The sequence below is a fragment of the Gorilla gorilla genome, chromosome 18 (assembly GCF_029281585.2).
Source record: "Gorilla gorilla gorilla isolate KB3781 chromosome 18, NHGRI_mGorGor1-v2.1_pri, whole genome shotgun sequence".
Lineage (NCBI taxonomy): Eukaryota > Metazoa > Chordata > Mammalia > Primates > Hominidae > Gorilla > Gorilla gorilla.
In genome coordinates, this window is record NC_073242.2 from 100603832 (window position 1) to 100617371 (window position 13540).

Sequence of the window (13540 nt, forward strand, 5' to 3'; positions counted from 1 at the left end):
TGTAAAATGACACAACTATCTTGGAAAACTGATGCCCCAATGTGTTATGAGCTGTGCTTTCTGCCTTCTACCCTTTGGTTATATGGGTCAAACGTTCCCCCTTTTCTTAAGCTAGTTTCTCTTGCTAGCAGCCAGCGAGTGTGGCTAAAACTAATAGATAAAACAGATAGACCACATCACTGGCTGGTCTGTGGCATTGTTCTGCTGAGCAATGTGGAGCTAGGGCCACTTAACCATGGGACCTAAGACAAGGGCTTGAGTCGTCCTGCTCAAATACTCGTCCACATAGCCAGCAACTCTGAACTACACTCTAGATGCCTTGTGCTGCTCCTTCTCTGGGTGTACCTTCAAGTTTCTATCCACACACAGATCACCCCAATCTACCAGTGTGACTTCCAGGGATGGGTTCTTTCCTGAGCCCTGCATTCCTCAAGTTTTCAAGCATCAATGACACCAGTTAGGTTGGATTTCTATCTGACTCCACATCATTTCTGTGGGTTCTTCGTCTTGTGGATCTTAGCTTACTCTTTCCCTGGCTGTGCGCCTCTGTTTTCTCCCTACAACGCCCTTCTGCAGATAATCTGGGTCAATCAACATGAATGGGTGAAGCAGAAGTGAGAAGGAAATGAGAAAAAGCATAAAATAATAAATGGCAATGTAAAATATTAATTTGGAAGCCAACTTTGGAGACTGCATAATGTACATGCCATCTACATGACCATAAATTAAATATTTGCAACAATGTGTAATTTTCGTGCTTATGGAGGGTGTGGCCTTCAAGAAAATACTAGTGGCAACAGATACAGTCCTATATTCCTGTAAGATGTTATGTAGGATATTTGCATGTTCTAAGGATTAAAGTAACCGGATCTTAATAGACTAGTGGGCACATATAAGAACATTCTGAATTGGGGTTTACATTTTTAAAATGTTAGACAAATATCACAATAAGTCAAATGGAAAACCCATGGGGCATTAAATTACCTGCAAATTTTAATATACAGACAACCTCAATCCACCAGTGTGGCTCCTGGGGATGGGCTCCTTCCTGAGTCCTGTATTCCTCAGGCTTTCAAGCACTGGAGACACCAGTTAGGGGGATTTCTGACTCCACATCATTTCTACTGGAGGCATTCATTTTTTTTTTTTTTTATCTTGTGGATCTTAGCTTACTCGAATGCAGCCAAAATAACCATTTCCTATTCAGCTTTATCATATTTCCCATCTGACCTTTTTAAATTTTTTAAAATTGATTTTATTATTATTTATTTATTTTTAATTTCAGTGGTTTTTTGGAGGAACAGGTGGTGTTTAGTTACATGAATAAGTTCTTTCGTAGTGATTTCTGAGATTTTGGTGCACCCATCTCCTGAGCAGTGTACACTGTACTCAGTGTGTAGTCTTTTATCCCTCAGCCTCCTCCTGCCCTCTCCCCCAAGTCCACAAAATCCATTGTATCATTCTTATGCCTTTGCATCCTCGTAGCTTGGTTTCCACTTATGAGTGAGAACATTCTCATCTGACCTTTCTTAATATGTAGAACTTTTAACAAAGAATACTGCATACCTGTGTCATAACACACGATAAGTCTTCCACTGTGATCGCCCACACTCTGTGGCTCAAACTCCACTTCCAGTTGCATGGACTCTCCCACATTAAGAGTTCCAACAGCTGGTTCTACAGAGAAAGGCCTGCAACACACAGAGAGGCACATCATCAGAGCATATTTCTGACTAGTGTGAGACGGGGAGGAAAGGAGACAGGAGTTCTAGTTCTGCAGACAGCTCAGACCCAGCACTGCAATTTCATGATCCAGAAGTGAAGTAGACTTTTGCTACCTAATGTGAAAGAACTTTTGTTTTAATGTTAAAATGACAGCATTAGATTAGCAAGCGTAAGGGCAACTTAAACAATGCAACAATATTCTTGTTTGTGTCCTTGCCATTCAGCCCTGCTTTTAACATTCACTGAGTATCCCTGCTGGGCTCAGGCACTCAAGTTAGGGTGACTGCAAATGAATAAAATCCAGCCTTTGTCCTCAAACACTGAGATTGCTGTAAGGAACAGACTTAAAATTTATGTATGCAAATATTGCCATTTTCAAAAGAACAGTGCCTTCAAAGGGATAAAAATCGAGTTTTGTGAGAGTTCACAGGAGAGAGGGCATCATAGTGGAAAAATATATCTGAGCCCCAAAAGGAAAGGGATAGCACCCTCACTCGCCTTAGGATAATTCAGGACAGATGAACAGAGGGTCTATATTAAAAGGGTGGGAGGGGTGTAGAGGAACTACAGGAGATGATGCAATAGCCCACGTGGTAACAGTAGCGCTGCCACAAAAGAGCCATGGAGAGAAGGCATGGTTTTTAAAACCGCAAGGAGAGGCCTAAGAGAAGGCTGCCTTATGGGGAGCAAGGAGATGTAGCCAAGGGAGACAGCAGCCCAGGTGGTCTCCCAGGGAAGACAATGGGGAAAAAATATCCTGACCTCACATCCCCTCCCATCTCATTGTCTACCAGACCCTCACTGGGTGAACACAACCAGAGCCAGAAATGCGAGTTGAGGGCTGTTGACCCAGGCTGTAGAAGCCAGCCTCCGGGGCTAGAGCAAACTGAAGAAGGGTGGAGAGTGCATTTGAAAAGGCAAACTGAGGACAAATTCTGTGTCTTGAAAATATAATTTGGGATGCAGAGATCGTGGGGAGTGAGGGTTGATTTGGAAACAGGAAATAGTTTAATTGTTTTGGAAGAGAATAGTAAGAGGGAAGCTGGATCTGATGGTGAAATACCTTAAATAACTTAGAGAGTTCTTCCTAAATAGGAAACCCAGCCCATTTAATTATTTTCATGGTCCATTTCACTTCTTTAAATTGCTAGTTTTTCAAAGTAATGTGTTGTGTAATGCATCTGGCAGACCGAGCTGTTTCTGATTATTTACTTCGATCACAACAGTTCTTAGAGTTGTCATTCCTTAAATCTTCCCTTAGATGATGAACTCAGTTTCAGAAAATCTAAGCTTTCTGCTATAAGGATACAGAGTTTATGTCAGGGGTAGCACTGGGTGGCATCTGAGAGTATTACTACAGGACCTCAGGTGCTCCCTATGGTGAGCAATTGGTTATTTTCTCTGGTACTTTCTACTTGATCTCCTCTCTTTTCTTTTTTTAAATTAAAAAAAAAAAATTTACTTTTTGTGGGTACATAGTAGGTATATATATTTATGGGGTACGTGAGATGTTTTGATACAGGCATGCACTGTGAAGTAATCCCATCATGGAGAATGCATATCCATCCCCTCAAGCATTTGTCCTTTGTGTTACAAACAATCCAATTACACTCTTTTAGTTATTTTAAAATGTACAATTAAGTTATTGACTATAGTAACCTTGTTGTGCTATCAAATAGTCTTATTCATTTTTTCTAACTATTTTTTAATACCCACTAACCTTCCCCAACTCCCCACCCAACCCCCACTACCCCTCCCACCTCCAGTAACCATTCTACTCTCTACGTCCGTGAGTTCAATTGTTTTGATTTTTAGATCCCATGAATAATTGGATCTCCTCTCCTTTCACTTCCTGATTTTCCTGCTTCCTTTCCTTTTTCCTGTCCCCATATCTGTGGCACTGATCCACCAGTGAACCCCAGGCATTGCTGCAGAGGCACTCTGGGGCAGTGGTTACTAGCCTGACCTCTGGAGCCAACCAAATGAGTTCAAAACCCAGCTCTGCCAGAACCTTGGGCAAGTCACCTAACCTTCAGTTTCCTTATCTGTAAAAGGAGGGTAATGACAGCACCTACTTCATATGGTTATAGTGAGGATTAAAGGGGTTGATATAGGTCAAGTGCTTAGAATAATGCCTGGCACAAAGGAAATGCTATACAAGTGTTTATTATTCTTTTTGTTATGGCTATTTTTATCTCCCTCACTGGCAGCCTCTAGATGCTGCGTGATGAATCTGTGGATGTGTTTGGGTGTTTCGATGAGTTCAAGCTTTTATCATTCCCCCCTCACTCCTTCACACTGCTCTAGAGAGAGTGTAAAAAACACACACAGGTCATAACACATCAATCTCTTGTTCAAACACCTTCAGCGGTCCTCATCACCTGTGCAATCAAGCTCAAACTCCTAGGCATTTCAGGTCCCACACAATCTGCTCCCAGTAGGTTTTTGCATTTTCATTACACACATACATCTGTCCAAATATCCTATACACCTGTCATGTTCCAAGGCAGTGCTGGGGTGGGATGGGAGTCAGGCTTTAGTCTCTTCACCCACAACCTCCCCCAGCACTGCACCTGCTTTCTCTTCCCACCAGATTGTGGCCCCCACATAGACAATCGGAACTGCTAGGATCACATCAGGTGACTTGCCATTTCCCACATGCCATACTCCTTCTGAAGCCACCTCTCACAGCCCAGACTCAAAGTCACCTCTTAAATAGAATCTTTCCTGATTCTCCCTTTTGTGAATAGTATCTCTTTCCTCTCAGAGACTATAACTTCCCTTTTAGTTTTTACAGTGGTTTACTTTGTACTTGAGTTGGTTTTCATGCCTGCCTCTCTCAATAGCTAGAAACTCTTGAGAAGAGAGGGAAGGGAAAACACAATCACGAGTCATCTTTGTGTCACTCATCACCCCATACATGGTTCTTTACTCAGGAGCCTCTCAGAAGAGGTTCTTAATTGAATTACAATAAACTCTTAAAGGTAAATAAAAATATTTGTAATCAACTATCAGTGTTTATGGCATCGTGGTGGAACGAGAAGGAGCAAACCTTCAGTAGAATCTGTGCCTTGTGGGAAGTGACGGTGAGTCTCCCAGTCTCAAAGTTTCTTCCTTCCTTACGGCCTCAGCGAGAATCAGAAGAAGTGAGAACTGGGCCCAGTTTCCCGGCTTTAGGAACAACACCACCATATTTACTTCTATCCTTTGCCTCCCTACTTCCTAATATTTTTCTTCCTGCATTGTACTTTCATTTTATTTTCAAATATTTCTTGGTAGCAAAAGAATAGTTTTAAAATGAATTGGATATTATTATATTGCAGTACCTAAACTATTAATAATTTTTACAGAGAAAGTGATACTAGTAACCCATCTGTACGACCTCCAGGAATCCAAGTTCCACGGAGTGGTAAGGGTTACTTTGCCTTTGTGCTAATCGTTGGGTTTAGGTTACACAAACTTCTTCAGTAGTTATAATCACCTGGGATTGCCATTGCTACTTACAGCTGCCTAACAGATGTTAATTGGGTAGAGTGTGTTAAGTTCTGGTGGTTACACATTGTCTATAATTTGATTTTGTACTTCATTTTACTAAAATGCAGACAGGCTGAACGGGCTAGAAAATATCAAGCATCAGAAAATGCTCTTACAAAGAAGTAAAAGGTGTTGTTCTTCAAGGGTATAACGATGGTTCAGTCCATCAAAATATTTGGTTTTGATATCATATCTTGATTAATACCAAATAATTATGGAGGGAGTTTTGTTTTGTGAAAAATCATGAGCCATGAGAAAGATTTGAGTTTTTGTTCCATCAATTATGAGCTCTTCTTAAGAACTAAAACCATCCAAATGATTCAATATTTTAGCAGAAGACTAAATATTGATCCTACAATATTAAATATTGAATATAATATTAGTATTTATTCTTCAGATGATCTTTCTTGTTTAATTCCTTACTTGAGTTTTTAGATTTTGAAATTGCTTCTTAATCCTCTCTATTTCACCTTCCAATATTAATCCTACTTTAATCATCAAAGTTATTCTGATACCTACTAGAGTTTTAGGTCAAATTTAACAATAATTGCTTATGTTCTCTGTACATTTTATAGCCCATTGCAGCCTCTTTTATTAGTGTAAAATTATTATGCTTATTTTATAGCAGTTGGAGAATGTGTTTTATTTTATTTTATTGTAGAGGTTTATAGTTGTAGTTTTGCCTTTGTGATATATTGTTGGTTAGGCATCTTATAAACATTTATTGGGTGTTTATTTATTCTAGACAGATGCTGGGGACATACAAATGAAAAGAGTTAGATACAATCCTTCCATTTGAGAAGCTCACATTCGAATAAGGGTAACAGACATGCAAAGAAAGTTTTAGTTTTTGTGATTTATAAGAACCTAAGCATTTTATAAACTTAACCACTAATAAAATCATTATTTCAACGAGAAAAGGATGATCTGTTTTTTTAAACAATTTCCTGTGGGACATTATTTCTAGCTGTATATTGACACTAAAAGTGGGAGGACCATGGGCTTTTGACTCCAAATTCTCAGACTATATCCACTGCTCTACCATGTCTATTAACAACCATATTAACTGAAGAACACTGTCTAGGAACAGAAACATCTGTGTGGTTTTTAGAACGGATCCTTGTCAGGGGATCTCCTTAGAGATTCTAACTCAATATGATGTGACCACAAATTCAACCACATTCTTTCTCATTGAAGCCATCAGCGTTCTCAGTTGCAAACAACAGAAGCCAGCTGTGGCTAATTTAAACAGAAAAGGGACTGACTGGAAGGACTTGAGGCAACTCACAGAATCAATGATAGTTGAAAAACATGCATTTTGTGGAGAAAACATAAAGCCATTATTTCATGAAGAGTCTAAACAGGAAAACAAAAATATTTGCAAACAGGGAATTTGAGAGACTTGGTTACACAGAAGATGGGAGAGGTGAGAACTCCAACTGAAGAAGGTGAGACAGCTCCGAGATTCATAACAGCGGTAAGCTTTTTCCACCCCTGGACTGGAAGCAAAAGGAGAGGAGGAAGTGTTATCAGATCCTGGGGACCAGGGTCACCTGGCAGAAGTTAGAACCGTGGCAGGCCAGCCTGACAGTGGCTAGAACCATGGAGGAGGTGCAGTGGTGGCTGGGGACTCTGCTGAAGACAAAGAGGGAAGAGGCTTCTTCCTTCTTCCTTCTTCCTACTCTCCAGTCTCCTGCTAGTGTCCCTGACTGGTCAAACCTAGCTGGAATCTGGCTGAGCCAGGAGGCTAGGAAGGCTCAGGAAGCCCCACAGGGACACTGAGCAGCGCAGGGGAATGGTGAGACATGCACCTGAGGGCAAACAAGCCCAGAGCTAGCCCATGTTTGCACGAATCCAGGTTTTGATGTTAACTTACTGGGGGAGTTTGGGTAAGTCATTTAACTCCTCAAGCTTTACTCCCTTCACAGTAAAATGGCAATGCTGGGCCAGCATGTCTACTGTTGACAAATCCTGGCCAGTCCCTGAGTTGCCTCCCATTTTACCTTAGAATTGTTTCTATATTAGGAAAACATAATTCATATTCATAGGTAGATGGATAGAAAGATTTTAGATTTTTTTTGCAACTTCACACTATTAAATCTGTGAAGTGATTTTTGCTTCACATTTACATGAATCTAAAATATACGAAATTGCCATTTTGGGGTGGTTTTTTTCAAATTCAGCCAAACAGCGCAGGAAGATATGTTCCCGCACTTGCATATCCACCTTAGGTAGATTCTTTTTTTCATAGAAAAAAAAAAATACCATTGTAACAGTTTTTAATGGGTATTGTCAATGGTGGTTGTGGGAGACCATTTTTTCAATTGAAAAAGATGGGTTTTTTGTTTTTTTTTTGAGACATGGTTTTTCTCTGTCACCCAGGCTGGAGTGCAGTGGCATGATCATGGCTCACTGCAACCTCGACCTCCTGGGCTCAACCAATCCTCTTACCTTGGCCTCCCAAGTAGCTGGAAGTGCAGGTATAGACCACTACACCCAGCTTATTTTTTTGTTTTTTGTATTTTTTGTAGAGACGGGGTTTTACCATGTTGCCCAAGCTGGTCTCAAACTCCTGGGCTCAAGTGCTCCACTCACCTTGGCCTCCCAAAGTGCTGAAATTACAGGCATAAGCCACCATGCCAGGCCAAGATGGGTTATTTCTAATTCATGGGAAGCCAGCTGAACAACCTGCTTCCTTCTCCTCCATCAAAATATGTGAGGTTTGCCATGAGACGACAAACAAGGCCTGTAGAGAATTTATGACCAATGTCTGGAGACACTGAGTTCCAAAAGAACTTTTCCTTTGCCTTTAGTGGTTGATTTATTTAAGGTGGTTTAGAATCTTGCTTCTACCTAGAATGCAGAAAGCTGGAAAGAATGTTTCTTTTACCCTAACCGTAAGAAAAAGTGAGATAAATAACAAAATCACAACCTTTCTTGTGCCTGTCAGAGAGCGGAGGTAGCACATCAAATAGCCTGAAATCTAAAGACAGACCAACCCATTTCCCCCGAGGGGGATGGGATATGCACATACGGTTTAGACTGTGGCTTTCGCCTGTGGCAGGCAGAACTTTCCTGCAAGCAGAAGAAAAAGTGAAAGAGGATAGAACAAAAAAAAAAATTTGGAGAGATAATAGCTGAGATTTTCCAAAATTAATGAAAGATTCAGGAAGCTCAGAGAACCTCAAGCAAAATTAAAACCCAAACCAAGCAAAAGCAAAACAAAATCCTTAAAACAAAAAGCAAAACATAAACAAAACTTACACCTAGACACATCATTTCCAAACTGCAAAAACCAAATAAATCAGCAAGTAGCCCAAGAAAAAGAGACAATTACATACAGAGGAACAAAGATAAGAATCACAGCAGACTTCTCATTAGAAAAATGTAAATCAAAGGACAACTGAGTGACATATTTAAAGTACTGAGGAAAAAAATCTATTATATAATTGTTGGCCCAGAATTCTATATGGTGAAAAAAAATATCTTCCAAAAATGAAGGAAAAATAAACACTTTTTTCCAGATAAACAAAAACAGGGAATTTACAGTAGACTTGTGCTACAAGAAATATTAAAGGTAGTTTTAAGCCAGGAGAAATAGGATATCAGACAGAAATGTGGATCTACACGAAATAGTTCAGAGAGAGTGATTCACCTAGAGTACTTGGAGAAATAAACACAAATTCCCTCCCAAAGGATGTGCCCTCAACTGGCAATATGGCAGTGCTGCTACCTACAGTATGGCAAAGTGGGTCACTTGAAAACCCTCCCACCAGAAAATACCTAGAAAGATTGGATAAAAGATAATGTAAATATATGCATAACTGAGCATGCACAAAAATAAGAAAAACTCATACCATTCCAAAACAAAGAGGAACCTAAGAACCACAGCAGTAAGCCACTGAGCTAATGATAGGTCTTCCCTGGGTTCCCAGTAGCCCAGAAGCCTGGGTTTTTAATAGCCCTGCTGGAGCAGGAGACAAGGCCTCACAATGGTCAAGTTAGGGGACTGGTACCAGATCCCCGTATAAACCTGAGAAATGTGAAGGACTCCCCAAACACACTCCCATCAGCAAAAGAAAAAGTGTGTATCTGAGTTTTTAATTAAAGGAACAAAGTTTCTCCAGGACATTCATAACTTGAACTTGTGTCTTATGAAGGTGTGGGATTTGCATATGAGCTATCAGTCCAGGAACTCCTAAGGCAGGAAATTACCAAAAGAGTACTCCATGGTAGCCTAACTTTTGGGAATCAAGTAGAAGCAAATTCTAATCCCTTTTGGACAAATGAGTCATTAAGTCAGCCAAGGATGCCACAGATAATGCCCTTCTGAAAGAGAACTTAAATCCAGTATATACACACTACTTTTTAAAAACAGAACTTAAATCCAGTATATACATACCACTTTTTATAGAAAAGAACTTGAACCCCTGCTTCCTGTCTTCCCAAGCTGGTTGTTCTTTTTAAGACCCCACTGGTCAGCCACTTGCTCTCATGCCCCAAAACAAATCCTTCTTTCCCATCTTATAAGAGAGGTCCTTGAGAGATGGGGTTGTTTCATCATTCTTATACCAGCAGTCCCCAACCTTTTTGGCACCAGAGACTAGTTTCATGGAAGGCAATTTTTCCACAGATTGGGGGTGGGGTGGATATTTTCAGGATGATTCAAGCGCATTACATTTATTGCACACATTATTTCTATCTTATTACATTGTAATATATAATGAAATGATTACACAACTCACCATAATGTAGATCAGTGGAAGCCCTGAGCTTGTTTTCCTGCAACTAGACGTTCCCATCTGGGGGTGATGGGAGACAGTGACAGATCACTGGGCATTAGGAGCATGCAACCTAGATCTCTTACACGCACAGTTCACAATAGGGTGTGTGCTCCTATGAGAATCTAATGCCGCGGCTGATCTGACAGGAGGCGGAGCTCAGGCGGTAACGCAAGTGATGGGGAGCAGCTGTAAATACAGATAAAGCTTTGCTCTCTTGTCCACCACTCACCTCCTGCTGTGCAGCCTGATTCGTAAAAGGCCACAGACTGGACCGGTACCAGTCCAAGGCCCAGGGGTTGGGGACCCCTGCTTTATACTGTCCCATGGTGTCTACACTGTGGTTAGTCCACAAATACTCAGATTAAAATCCAGCTCTATCACTTACTAGCTCTGTGCTCTTCAGGAAATGATGTGACCTCTCTATCCCTCAGTTTTCTCATCCTCCAAAGCCAGCAACAGCAGATTGAGTCCCTCTCACAGCTCATCACTCTGAACTCTTCTGCTTCCTTCTTCTATTTTTAAAAGCCCTTGTTGGTTACGTTGGGCTCATCCAGTGAATCCAGGATTATCTCCCAATTTTAACATTAGCTGATCAGCAACTTTAATTATATCTGCAATATTAATTCCCCTTTGCCATACAACATGATACAGTCACAGGTTCTGGGGATTAGGATATGGACATGTCTGGAGAGCCATCATTCTGTCTACCACACTGGCCATAGCTCATTTGAAGGAAAAAGAAAAGAGCAAACACCGATTATATAGCACTTGATATATACCAGCAGTTTCTGTTGATTATCCCAACAACCTTATGAAGTGGCTGGTATACTTTTCCCCATTTTTCAGAGAAGAAAACTGAGGGCCATGAGCCAAGGAATGTGGGCGGCCCCTAGAAACTGGAAAAGGCAAAGAAATGTACTCTCCCCTCAAGCCTCCAGAAAGGAATGCAGCCCTGCTCTCACTTTGATTTTAGCCCAGTGCAACTTCTGACCCACTGAAAAGTAAGATAATAAATTTGTGTTGTTTTAAGCTACTGAGTTTGTGACAATTTGTTACAATGGCAACAGAAAACTAATCAAGCCAGTTATAAAAATTCTCAGTCAAGACAAATTTATTTCTATATTCTCATGGGCCATTTTCTGTACTAGAAGAAGGACTTTTATCCAGCATTTTGAAAAACCAAAAAGAGGATTTAGTATAATATGGATATAAGATATTAAACCTTGAATGTTTGTTTCCTCTGAGGATGAAGAGGAAGTCTACCCTACATCAGTGAGGTCTCCCAGCTTTGCAACTGAAGATTGTAACAAGCAATTCCACCCCCAATGTTATGGTAGCAAATTACTTGAGCTGACTAGATTTAGCTATAATCAATCAAAAACAAGAGCTAAAGGCATGCATACCTACAAGTTTTGATGTGAAATACAGCATTTTTGTTGCCAATGTTTCGTACCAGCAGAATCTTCTGGGTGCTGTATTTGACAGGACAAGTGGAAAAATTCAGCTTGTCAGGAAAATCGAGAATGGCTCGTGCGCCTCTAGCTTTGATGGGTACAATAAACTTTTCTCTTTCAGTAACACAGGTCAACGTATGGGCGTAATCCTACAAGGGAAGGGTACGATCATTATTTGTGGAAAAAGCAACATGATCACGATAACTGTTCAAGAAAAGGGTCGATGAGAGGCATTTTGCAAAACAACTTTTAGTATAGTTCTATGAAAACATCTTAAAACAATTACAGAAGTACTTTCAATGAGATTGTCTTTTCTGAGAGAGAGAGAGAACAGATCTAGTGTTAAAACCTACAGCTGGTAGACAAGCTATGCTTCATGTGTCTGTCAGGCAATAGGGAGGTAGGACGAAGGTCAGTGGAAGGCCAGGCCCATTTCTCCTGTAGATCCAAGAAGATTCACAACAGTTCCCTCAGGTCCTCCTTCCAAACCCTAGTTCTCCTTCAAGCCCATGTATTAGAATGACGTTTCTTTTTTTTTTTTTTTTTTTTTTTGAGACAGAGTCTCGCTCTGTCGCCCAGGCTGGAGTGCAGTGGCGCAGTCTCTGCTCACTACAAGCTCCGCCTCCCGGGTTCACGCCATTCTCCTGCCTCGGCCTCCCGAGTAGCTGGGACTAGAGGCACCCGCCACCACGCCCGGCTAATTTTTTGTATTTTTAGTAGAGATGGGGTTTCACCGTGTTAGCCAGGATGGGTCTCGATATCCTGACCTCGTGATCCGCCTGCCTCGGCCTCCCAAAGTGCTGGGATTACAGGGGTGAGCCACCGCGCCCGGCCGATGTTTCTAACTAATGGCCTCTTTCTGCCTATACTCTTTGCAATGTGACTTCGCAGCTCCTCCATCAAGTAATGAGTCTCCATTCCACTTGCTTTGAGCAATACAAGGTGGCCGAAGTTATGCTATGCCGGTTTCAAGCTGAGACCTCAAGAAGCTTTGGGTCTACCCAGTCTTGCTCTTGGAACCCTGCCAATGGCATGTGAACAAGCCTGGTCCAGCCTACTGCAGGATGTGCACCTGGATGCTCCAACCAAGACCATGCTAGACCAGCCTAGAGCCAGCTGATCCCCAGATATGTGAGCCCAGCCACAATAAGCAGAGTTCCCTACCTGATGAGAGGGCCCAGGCAACACCAAAAAAACCACCCAGCTGCACCACAGTCTTGTGAGCAATAATAAGTGCTTATTATTTTAAGCCACTAAATGTGGGATTGTTTGTAATCATACAGCACTAGCTAACTGATGCGTAAGTCAGTTGAAACCTCACTTCTTGCACAAAGCCATTTCTGACCATTCCAAATAAAAATGCTGAGGCCCTAGGCATCTCTCTTCCCCAGTCATGAGTTTAAATGCAACAGAAATGCTGAATAAAGTCACTCTTTATGCCATCTCATAAGATAGAATATTTGCCTGCAATGTAGCAAAGAAAAAGTTAAAAGAAGTCACCATAAAAGGTATCTGATATCTAAAAAAAGCTTTGTTTTCCTTCATTTTCTCATCCTTTTATTGTGTGTTTTAGCTGCAAGGCAGTCTTGATTAATGAAAAGTCATTTTGAACAGAAATTTCCTTTTGGTAACCATGTGATAAACGGTGGTAAGTGGTGGAGGTTTTAAAAAAAGCTCTTTTAGGGCTTTGGGCATAGAATAAGAATGGGACCATCTGGCATACAAATTGGCATACAGGGCTGGCCACATACTCAACCTCATGAAGCCACAGGACAAGCATAAAGCAGTGGCATCCCCAGTTTATTCATTCAACTATGTTCATTAAGTGCCCAGGTGCCAGCACGGCACTGTGCTAGGTCTAGGAATACAACCAATTAGGAAATGCAGACATGGTCACGGTCCTCCTCCAGCTCACATCAGGATGGAGGAGACGATGAACAGATGAATAAAGGATATGTAATGTACAGTGCAACTCACATATAAATAAATATAAAGCTAAAACTGCCAGGAATGCTCACAAATAGCCTTTACGCCTATAGTTCT

General features: G+C 41.1%; 1 protein-coding gene across 4 annotated transcripts in view; it reads right to left on the reverse strand.

Annotated features, from left to right (window-relative positions):
• Window positions 1–13540, reverse strand: part of HYDIN (HYDIN axonemal central pair apparatus protein) — a 421455-nt gene that overhangs the window by 342148 nt on the left and 65767 nt on the right. For all 4 annotated transcript variants that reach the window (XM_055366388.2, XM_055366390.1, XM_055366389.2 and 1 more), the window contains exons 6-7: window positions 11447–11646; window positions 1567–1691 (exon numbers count right to left, since the gene is read on the reverse strand). In XM_055366388.2, the coding sequence (XP_055222363.2) occupies window positions 1567–1691; window positions 11447–11646 (325 nt within the window). The remainder of the gene's footprint in view (window positions 1–1566; window positions 1692–11446; window positions 11647–13540) is intronic.